At 30.3% G+C, this 12,243-nt stretch overlaps 1 protein-coding gene across 2 annotated transcripts in view; it reads left to right on the top strand.

Moving 5' to 3' along the window:
- The window catches only part of LOC135960509 (oxysterol-binding protein-related protein 9), a 56,925-nt gene that overhangs the window by 32,495 nt on the left and 12,187 nt on the right, over nt 1-12,243 (top strand). For both annotated transcript variants that reach the window (XM_065511813.1, XM_065511812.1), the window contains exon 6: nt 1,422-1,545. In XM_065511813.1, coding sequence (XP_065367885.1) covers nt 1,422-1,545 — 124 coding nt within the window. The remainder of the gene's footprint in view (nt 1-1,421; nt 1,546-12,243) is intronic.

Genomic DNA, 12,243 nt, shown 5'->3' with positions numbered 1-12,243 from the left:
AAGATTTATTGGTGTTCTAATTCTTGCTGGGATTTTGGTCTTGTATATACGTAATTAGGTTATCATAATAATTTTATATTGCAGTGGCAAAAACGAAAAAGTAGTGACAAGTTTGAGTTATGGGACAATTGGGAAACTCTTCTTTCAATGATTTATAACATCCTGATAACAGGTGATAACTTCATCTTTTGAGTAAGATGCAAAGGAGACGGACATATATGGAAACATTTCGGGAAAACAAAACTTCCACCGAAATTGTTTATGTCCAAAAAAGTTCCTTTATTACATCCGCATTTGCTTTTAGTGAAATCGCAGCACTTGTTTGCTATATATATCGGCCATAAAACTAAAGGAACTATATTGATGAGCTCCATCAATAATCATAACAAGATACCTGCAATCGTTTCTTATTATAACTGTACAAAGTTTCCTTTATCTATCTTAGGAGGCGTTGATACTGCTGATCAAACGATTAGTTACTACAACACTAAAAGAAAATTAAATAAATGGTAAAATGATCTATTTTCAAATATAGATGATACATCCGAGTTTTTACGCCAGTTAGCTATGTGCCTATCAGAAGAATACGTTTTGAAATGGACAGTCAAACCTAAAAATCCATTTGCAGCAGAGCTATTGACTCAACAAAAAGCTTCGCCATCAAATAGTGTACCATCTACAAGAGTTGATATAAAAATTTCAGCTACTAGAAAATGGGGAATTTGCAATTGATGTAAGTTCAAATGTAATGCCAAATGCATTATATCCAACATATTTGTATGCAAATCGAATCGAAAAACAATTTTTTCATCTTGCTTCGAAAATAACAATAAGCCATAATTGTTTTTTCTTACTTTTACTCATATAAAGAATAAAATATATTGCATGGACCAAAATGGTCCATAACCTAAGATTTGTAAATTTTAATTTTTTTCTGTTCTATGTTATCCTATATAGCTAAAAACTAACTAAAATCATTAAAATAGAAAAATAATACCTGAGCAGACGTTTTAAGTTGATACGATAAGCCATTGTAAATTTATATAAAAAATAAAAAAAAATTTGACCAAAATGGTCCAAACCTAACAGCAGGGTTAAATATGTATGTCAACACCACCATATGCCTGATGTCTTTCATTGTCAGTACAGCCATATTTCTAACATTAAATTTTTGCAAACTATTTGCAAAAGTATAACAAATAATAATCCTGCTACCCATTACAAGTGTTTGTTTTCTATGCCATTTAACTAATGGCCACGTTTCGCTTTTAAATATCTAGTGCTACCAATGTGACCCACATGCCGATGTTTGTACAATTAAAAGATGGAAATGATTTTTTTATTATTCATTATCATGCATTGTTGATTTTATTTTAATGTGTTACTTTGTTAATTTATTGTATTTGTCTTTATATTTGCAGTGACAACGGCACCCATAACTATGATTGTTCCGGAGACATCATATTCAAGCAGCGAAGGCGAAGAAGATTTCTATGATGCTAATGATGATCCCTTTACTAGTATTGGAAGTTCACCGATGACATGGTGAGTCTTTTTATTTTAATAGTGCATTAGTATTTCAAATATGTTCATGTTAGTTATGTTGATTTTAAACTAAACAATTAAATCAGAATGACTTCAATCACACTTTCGGTTGGGGTTCTGCATCGTTGGGATGAAGGCGAAGATTTTGTGCCACATCAACTGGATGTGACCACAGAAAAGGGGCATAGCTGAACAGTTAAATAGATGAAGTTTATCTATTAACTTATGTGGGCTCGGTTCATGCGTGACCAGAATGCATTAAGCCTGTTTGTTGTTTCCATTTTTCCGCTTAAAATCAATAAAATACCTAAATCTTGTTTATAATATTAAGGGCTTTTCGTAATAGCTTAAAATGTTATAAAGCTCTAGAGGTAACTCTGTAAATCAATTCGAAAAAAACACTTTTAAATTACAAGGTATTTAGCATACAAATACAGTTACGAAGATCTCACACCACATAGCCCAAATTTATTCTGATCTTATTTTTCTGAACAAAAATTGAGTTTTCATATGAAAAAACCAAAAATCTAATATCCTTAATAACTTTGTAAACAATCACTTAATCGAGAAATGGAGCTCGATCTGTGATCACTCATATTTCTAACCAAAAATGGATTTTTCATATGAAAAAGCCAAAAATCTAAAATCCTTAATAAAATTGTAAATACGCATTTAATCGAGAAAAGGACCTCGATCTGTGATCACTCATATTTCTGACCAAAAATCGATTTTTCATATGAAAAACTTCAAAAATCTAAAATCCTTAATAACATTGTTTATAAGCACTTAATCGAGAAAAGGAGCTCGATCTATGATCACTCATATTTTTGACCAAAAATCGATTTTTTATATGAAAAACTTCAAAAATCTAAAATCCTTAATAACGTTGTAAATAAGCACTTAATCGAGAAAAGGAGCTCGATCTGTGGTCACTCATATTTCTAACCAAAAATGGATTTTTCATATGAAAAACTTCAAAAATCTAAAATCCATAATAACATTGTAAATACGCATTTAATCGAGAAAAGGAGATCGATCTGTGATCACTCATATTTCTAACCAAAAATAGATTTTCATATGAAAAACATCAAAAATCTAAAATCCTTAATAACTTTGTAAATAAGCATTTAATCGAGAAAAGGAGTTCGATCTGTGATCACTCATATTTCTAACCAAAAATCGATTTTTCATATGAAAAACTTCAAAAATCTAAAATCCTTAATAACATTGTAAATAAGCACTTAATCGAGAAAAGGAGCGCGATCTGTGATCACTCATATTTCTAACCAAAAATCGATTTTTCATAGAAAAACTTCAAAAATCTAAAATCCTTAATAACTTTGTAAATACGCAAAAATCGATTTTTCATATGAAAAAGCCAAAAATCTAAAATCCTTAATAAAATTGTAAATACGCATTTAATCGAGAAAAGGACCTCGATCTGTGATCACTCATATTTCTGACCAAAAATCGATTTTTCATATGAAAAACTTCAAAAATCTAAAATCCTTAATAACATTGTTTATAAGCACTTAATCGAGAAAAGGAGCTCGATCTATGATCACTCATATTTCTGACCAAAAATCGATTTTTTATATGAAAAACTTCAAAAATCTAAAATCCTTAATAACATTGTAAATAAGCATTTAATCGAGAAAAGGAGCTCGATCTGTGATCACTCATATTTCTAACCAAAAATCGATTTTTCATATGAAAAACTTAAAAAATCTAAAATCCTTAATAACGTTGTAAATAAGAACTTAATCGAGAAAAGGACCTCGATCTGTGATCACTCATATTTCTAACCAAAAATGGATTTTTCATATGAAAAACTTCAAAAATCTAAAATTCATAATAACATTGTAAATACGCATTTAATCGAGAATAGGAGATCGATCTGTGATCACTCATATTTCTAACCAAAAATCGATTTTTCATATGAAAAACTTCAAAAATCTAAAATCCTTAATAACTTTGTAAATAAGCACTTAATCGAGAAAAGGAATTCGATCTGTGATCACTCAATTTCTAACCAAAAATCAATTTTTCATATGAAAAACTTCAAAAGTCTAAAATCTTTAATAACTTTGTAAATAAGCGTTTAAACGAGAAAATTAGCTCGATTTATGATCACTCATATTTCTGACCAAAAATCGATTTTTCATATGAAAAACTTCAAAAGTCTAAAATCTTTAATAACTTTGTAAATAAGCGTTTAAACGAGAAAATTAGCTCGATTTATGATCACTCATATTTCTGACCAAAAATCGATTTTTCATATGAAAAACTTCAAAAATTTTGTAAACAAGCGCTTAATTGAAAATGGATTTTTCATATGAAAAACTTTAAAAATCTAAAATCCTTAATAACATTGTAAATACGCATTTAATCGAGAATAGGATCTCGATCTGTGATCACTCATATTTCTAACCAAAAATCGATTTTTCATATGAAAAACTTAAAAAATCTAAAATCCTTAATAACATTGTAAATACGCATTTAATCGAGAAAAGGAGCTCGATCTGTGATCACTCATATTTCTAACCAAAAATCAATTTTTCATATGAAAAACTTCAAAAATCTAAAATCCTTAATAACATTGTAAATACGCATTTAATCGAGAAAAGGAGCTCGATCTGTGATCACTCATATTTTTGACCAAAAATAAATTTTTCATATGAAAAACTTCAAAAATCTAAAATGCTTAATAACTTTGTAAATACGCATTTAATCGAGAAAAGGAGATAGATCTGTGATCACTCATATTTCTAACCAAAAATCGATTTTTCATATGAAAAACTTCAAAAATCTAAAATCCTTAATAATATTGTAAATACGCATTTAATCGAGAAAAGGAGATCGATCTGTGATCACTCATATTTTTCACCAAAAATCAATTTTTCATATGAAAAACTTCAAAAATCTAAAATGCTTAATAACTTTGTAAATAAGCGTTTAAACGAGAAAAGGAGCTCGATCTGTGATCACTGATATTTCTAACCAAAAATCGCTTTTTCATATGAAAAACTTCAAAAGTCTAAAATCCTTAATAACTTTGTAAATAAGCGTTTAAACGAGAAAATTAGCTCGATTTATGATCACTCATATTTCTGACCAAAAATCGATTTTTCATATGAAAAACTTCAAAAATTTTGTAAACAAGCGCTTAATTGAAAATGGATTTTTCATATGAAAAACTTCAAAAATCTAAAATCCTTAATAGCATTGTAAATAAGCATTTAATCGAGAAAAGGAGATCGATCTGTGATCACTCATATTTTTCACCAAAAATAAATTTTTCATATGAAAAACTTTAAAAATCTAAAATCCTTAATAACATTGTAAATACGCATTTAATCGAGAATAGGAGCTCGATCTGTGATCACTCATATTTCTAACCAAAAATCATTTTTTCATATGAAAAACTTCAAAAATCTAAAATCCTTAATAACGCTGTAAATAATCGAGAAAAGGACCTCGATCTGTGATCACTCATATTTCTAACCAAAAATGGATTTTTCATATGAAAAACTTTAAAAATCTAAAATCCTTAATAACATTGTAAATACGCATTTAATCGAGAAAAGGACCACGATCTGTGATCACTCATATTTTTAACCAAAAATGGATTTTTCATATGAAAAACTTCAAAAATCTAAAATCCTTAATAACTTTGTAAATAAGCACTTAATCGAGAAAAGGACCTCGATCTGTGATCACTCATATTTCTAACCAAAAATAGATTTTTCATATGAAAAACTTCAAAAATCAAAAATCCTTAATAACTTTGTAAATAAGCACATAATCGAGAAAAGGACCTCGATCTGTGATCACTCATATTTCTAACCAAAAATCGATTTTTCATATGAAAAATTCAAAAATCTAAAATCCTTAATAACTTTGTAAATACGCATTTAATCGAGAAAAGGAGCTTGATCTGTGATCACTCATATTTCTAACCAAAAATCGATTTTTTATATGAAAAACTCCAAAAATCTAAAATCCTTAATAACATTGTAAATACGCATTTAATCGAGAAAAGGAGTTCGATATGTGATCACCAGGGAAACCGGAAATATGCTCTAAAAAAAGCGTTTTATGCGCTTTAAATATGCAGTAAAAACTTTAAAAAACAAATTTTTATATAATTTTTAACCAAAAAATATACTTTTATTTAAAAAAAATCAATAGCGGTATTCACAATAGTAATTGGCCTGACAATGTAGTAAAAAATAAAAACAAAATACATTAGAAATTGAAACGTTTGTCAATAAATAGCTCTTCTGCTTTTCTACTAGGCCAAGTACTCTACATTGTGAATACCGCTAATACAATTCATTTCTAAAATGGTAAAGTAACATAAAATAAGCAAAAATAAATAATAAAAATAACATGAACTAAAAAAAGTATAACAAAAAATAAATACAACATAAAAACTATAGGAACTTAAGCTATGAAAAGGCCTCGAGATGTATTTTTTGATGATATTTTATATAAATATAAAGTCACTTCTTCAATTAAGGTTATTATTGCAATAAATTACAAAATATTGACTTAAATTTTCAAATAAAAATCGTTGTCTATTGGATCTGAAAACATTTTTATACATAGAAAGTGTTCTTTCGACATCTACTGATGTTATATGAGCAAATTTAAAAGACAATATTTAACACTTAGAACGGTTAAGTTTGAATTAGAACTAAAATTTGAAATTTAGATGGCGCTATTATTAAAATAGTGCTTATTTTATATTAAAACAAGTAAGAGAGCTATATTCGGCTGTGCCGAATCATATATACCCTTCACCAAATTCTACTTCAAAATAAAAAATTTAAATATTTTTAGCTGAACAAACATTTTTTTTCAGTTTTTTCATATTTTGGAAAAACAAAATTTTCGAATCTTTTTTTTAAATTTAATTTTTTTTTAAATTTTAAAAATTTTTTTTTTTTTGGTGAAAAGCCATCTATTATTGAATTTTTAACAAAGGAAGTAAAAACCTGTAACACAACAGCGACTAAGTAAGACAAAATTTGTTTGATAAAGTCAAAATATGCTATCAAACAGTAAAATATGCCCTAAAAACGCAAATATATGACATAAATATGCTCTTAAAACAAATATATGCAAAAATATGCATTTAAGGGTAAAATATGCAAAAATATGCACTAACATATCGATGCCAAAATTCTTAAATAGTTCTGAAACGTGTAAATATCTTATCCATTTGCTCATTAGGCTCACCAGAAAAAACATGCATTTGCATTTTTTTGGTTTCCCTGGTGATCACTCATATTTCTAACCAAAAATGGATTTTTCATATGAAAAACTTCTAAAATCTAAAATCCTTAATAACATTGTAAATAAGCACTTAATCGAGAAAAGGAGCTCGATCTGTGATCACTCATATTTCTAACCAAAAATCGATTTTTCATATGAAATACTTCAAAAATCTAAAATCCTTAATAACATTGTAAATAAGCATTTAATCGAGAAAAGAAGCTCGATCTGTGATCACTCATATTTCTAACCAAAAATCAATTTTTCATATGAAAAACTTCAAAAATCTAAAATCCTTAATAACATTGTAAATACGCATTTAATCGAGATAAGGAGCTCGATCTGTGATCACTCATTTTTCTAACCAAAAATCGATTTTTCATATGAAAAATTCAAAAATCTAAAATCTTTAATAACTTTGTAAATAAGCATTTAATCGAGAAAAGGAGCTCGATCTGTGATCACTCATATTTTTAACCAAAAATCGATTTTTCATATGAAATACTTCAAAAATCTAAAATCCTTAATAACATTGTAAATAAGCATTTAATCGAGAAAATCACCTCGATCTGTGATCACTCATATTTCTAACCAATAATGGATTTTTCATATGAAAAACTTCAAAAATCTAAAATCCTTAATAACATTGTAAATACGCATTTAATCGAGAAAAGGAGCTCGATCTGTGATCACTCATATTTCTAACCAAAAATCGATTTTTCATATGAAAAAACTCAAAAATCTAAAATCCTTAATTTCTTTGTAAATAAGCATTTAATCGAGAAAGGGAGCTCGATCTGTGATCACTGTTTATAATACAAAATTAAAAAATACTTCAAAAGCTGTTTCGGATATAACTTTTTAACTTTTACTTTATGATTTAATAACAATTAAAATTGAAGTTCGAAAATAATGGTGAGCCGATTAAAAAGATTGTTTCATTTTAAAAATATATCAATTCTGCCCCACTGTGCACGAGAATATCTTTGACAAATTTACCACTTTTCCCAACAAATACTCCTTAATCTAATTTGTTCCTGCCGTTTACCACAAACAAATTATGCATACATATCTAGGAAATCCTTATACATATTATCACTAATTAAATTAAACACATACTTAATTTAATCTCATTGCAATAAATAAACAAACACAACAGAAAATATGTACGTGTTTGCAGTAATAGGACTACCTTAACATCCAATATTATTACCGGCTCCATAGAATTTTTTATAAATGTTTTTTTTTTAACGTTTCTCTATATTTCTCTCTCGCTTTACGAACTCTGCTCAGCTAACGTTAGCAGTCTGTCGTCAAACATGACATAATAATGATATTAGAATTAAATTTATGAGTTATTTTGTATAAAAACAAAAAAGAAATTATGCGGTTTTTGAGTAGGCCTTAATATTAACAACAATTTGCTCTCCTTGGGCATGCGTTTTGGAAAACTCTAGTTTAGTTGGTTTAATTTGTCTAAAAAGGACTCTTACAATTGTACTCTGCTGAAATAAATTTCTCTTTTTACGAGCCAAAAGGATGCATTAAAAAAATAAATAAAATCCATATAATTTGAGTACGTAAGATTCAGTACCACGAAAAAAACATACATTACATTGTATGAAAATAGACATAGTCGTGTTAAGTTCAACGAATTTGCTTAAAAAAAATTAAATCAAAATATAAAATCGACATGAAAAAAGTGCAAATTTAGTTTGCATTAATAACAAGCAAAAAAAATACTCATAAATTTAATTGTTGTAATAGAAAAATTTACTTTAAAAACGACTATAACATAGATATAGATATATGTAATAAATTAAGTAACAAATCTGTAAAGCATTACTTTAAAAGTGTAATAAATAACTTGCCACAGAAACACAAACATTAATGACGCACTTTGTTATTAGTTTTCAAAGTTTTATTAAAAAAGTTTTTATCATAAGTTTTAACTATACAGAATATTTACGATTTTAAAACATTTGTAACAACAAAAAAAACAAGTGTGCAAAATAATAATAAAACAAAAACTGTATTATTGCATAAAACCACAAAACCAATCAAAAAAATTGATTTTTAGTATGAGGCTATATTTTGAAAACAGCCTAGTTTTACACATTTACTAGTTATTATAATGTAATCCTAAAAGTATACTCTAAATAAAATCAATTGCAAAAAACCAAAACCAAACAAAGCAAACACCAACCAACCATCAAACAAACATACAACAAAAAAATACCTAACATTGCTGTCCATACGTGCATACTAGTGCAATCACTGTAAAATCACTAAAACAACAAAAAAACAAACATGTTCAAAAAGTGGGTTAAACGCGTGAGCATAAGGTAAGAAAATCATCTAAATACTGTTCCGATTAAGTTACTTTCTTCTTTCTTCCTCTATCCGAATTTATATGTAGTATAGTGTAGTGTTGTGTATAGAATGATACTTATTTCTATTTTTACATTTCATTTATCTTAAGTGCTCTTACAAATGTCCCCTTGTGTCATCCATCCATCCATCCATCTACTCTCGTCTCGTCTCCTTTTGCTTTTTATACCCTTATTTGGCAAATTTCCTTGGCATTTTGTAATTGTTTTTTCACATTTTTATTTCTTTTTTAGCAAATGAAGTGTTTAGAAATTAAGAGCTTTCTGGTATTTAAACATATACAAAATAAATAAAATTACGATGGATTTTATTTTGACATTTCAAGCAACCGTAACAAATATTAAACGTTTAATTGTTATACCTAAATGATTTTCAATTGATGAATGAATTAATGTATTGGAAACAACAGATTCATAAATAATTTCATTATTTTTGATTAGTCTTTAATAATAAGTAGGAAATTGTAATCAGTCATTGCCCACATTATAATATACGTATTCTACACCGAGAGAATACTTAGTAGAATTATTACTATTATAATAAGGAGTGAGATCGGAAAAACTTTAACGCACGTTTTTCCTTAAAACTTTTAACCCAAGTATTATTTGACATTTTTGTGATCAAGTTACCTTTGAAAAGTATTTCAGTAATTATGTTTATTGTCAATTATGTTCATTTCCTGTTAATCTGATTAAAATGAGTGACGAGAAAAAAGTGTGTACTAAAATTATGAAATATTTTCAACAAAACCCAACTTGGTCCTACAAATAGTTGGGCAAACAATCAAAGGGCTGCCGTCAAACTGATTCAAAAGTTATTATACAGTATCGGGAAAACTTGTCCGTTGATAGAAAACCTGGTTCAGGTAGAAGAAAATAAATAGAAAGCATTTTCAAAAGAGCTCCCAATACATCCGGTAGGAAAGCAGTCCGGTTAGCTCAGTACTCGGACTATTTGGTACGAAAAGTTAAAGCCACGGCAGGTTTAAAAACATACAAGGTTCAAAAAGTTTCTGACAGGAACTCTGCTAAAAATGTAGAGGCCAAAGACAGATCACGGAAATTGAAGATAAATTTTATACAAAAAATATAGCTGCGCCATAATGGATGACGAAACGTATGTTCTGGAACATTTTTCGCAGCTTCCGGGTCAATAGTTTTATGTTGCTGATGCTCGAGGGAATGTTGAAGAAAAGTTGGTATGGCATGCAATAGAAGAGGCGGCAAAAGAAGCGAAACATTTGTTACAAAGGGCACGATAAATACCGAAATTTACATACAGAGACAAAGATCGCACAGGTCAGCCAAAAAAGTTTGAAGAACAAGAATTGGAGGCATTACTCCTTGAAGATTGTTGTAAAACTCAAAAAGAGCTTGCAAAATCATTGGGAGCTACTTAATCAGCAAACATCCAAAAGCAGGAAAATTGAATACCATACGAATTGAAGCCAAGAAAAATAATTTTTGCATCGAATCATTACTTGCGATGATAAATGGATCAATTACGATATCCCGAAGCGTAAGAGATCCTATGTGAAGCTCGGCCCACCAGCCGAATCGACACCAAAGCCGATCAAGTAACATAACGTCATGTTGACGCAACAGTTCCTTCTGGGATGTCACCGAAGGAGTCATCCAAACTTCAATATCAAATAGTTGGAACCTTCCCCGAGGCATGTCAGACAGGGCATAAGAAAATACGAAGAGAGCATACAGTGGTATGTGCAGGATCCATTTGATGCCAGGATCCAATGACATTCATAGAGACGCCATCAAATGCGATAGCAGGATACCGCAGGAATGTCGTACTTTGAGGTCGACCACAACCGATAGCAGACGCCGAGAAAATTCTGCCGCGTAAAGCAAGAATCGTTCTGGCACAACTTAGATCAGGATGGAACATACAGAGGTATGTACCGGATCCATGTGATCGCAGCTCACTACATATGACAACGTTAACGACATTCATAGAAACGCCATTAATTCCTCGGTAGCAGGATACCACAAATAGCAGACGCCGAGAAGATTCTGCCGCGTAAAGCAGGAGTCGTTCTGATACAACTAGGATCAGGATGGAGCACCGGGCTTAATGCCTTCTGGTCTCGCATAGACCATGCCGCCTTCAACTTATGCCCAGCATGTGTGATATTCAACTGTCCAGCCAACCCTACTTCACTACGTCCAGTGGATTTATGGACCCACCCAGTCGAAATAGCACGATTCCTTGGAATTGATCTACATGCAGAAACCCCTGCTACAAAAACAACAACACCAAAGCCAAATACCCATGGCGCTAATGTAATGCTCCGTATTTGGTGGAACCATAAGGTCCTATCTATTGTAAGCTGCTGAAATCTGACCAGACCATCACAAGGAACCTGAACCGAATGCAACTGATTCCTTTGAAGCGGGCATTGACCAAAAAAATGCCCAGCATATGCGGCCAGACATGAAACCATAATATTCCATCATGACAACACTCGGCCACATGTTGCAATACCTGTTAAATACTATTTATAATGAAGTGGTTGGGAAGTTTCGCCTCGACCGCCTTAAAGACCGGACCTTGTCCCCTCCCACTAATATTTCTTTCGATCGATGCAGAATCCATCATGACAACACTCGGCCACATGTTGTAATACCTATTAAAACCTATAATGAAGTGGTTGGAAAGTATCGCTTCACACGCCTTGAAGTCCGGACCTTGTCCCCTCCCACTAATATTTCTTTCGATCGATGTAGAACGCTCTATCTGGAACAGATATCCGAAATTGGCTTGATTCGTTCTTGGCCTGACAAGGTTATCAGTTCTTTTGTCTCGGAATCCATATGTTGCCGGAAAGATGGGAAAGGTTGAACTTTGTCATTTAAGAATGGAACACAATATCATTCATATGACTACCACGACTGGCTCGGCATAACTTCATCCGATCCACCCAATTTTTCAGTACATTTTCGATTATTTCGGCTCAAATCTCTTCAATGGCAACTTCGATTTCATGTTTCAATTGTCTCTGGATGGTTTGCG

Source organism: Calliphora vicina, chromosome 5 (genome assembly GCF_958450345.1).
Source record: "Calliphora vicina chromosome 5, idCalVici1.1, whole genome shotgun sequence".
Lineage (NCBI taxonomy): Eukaryota > Metazoa > Arthropoda > Insecta > Diptera > Calliphoridae > Calliphora > Calliphora vicina.
This window is presented reverse-complemented; position numbering and strand designations above follow the sequence as displayed.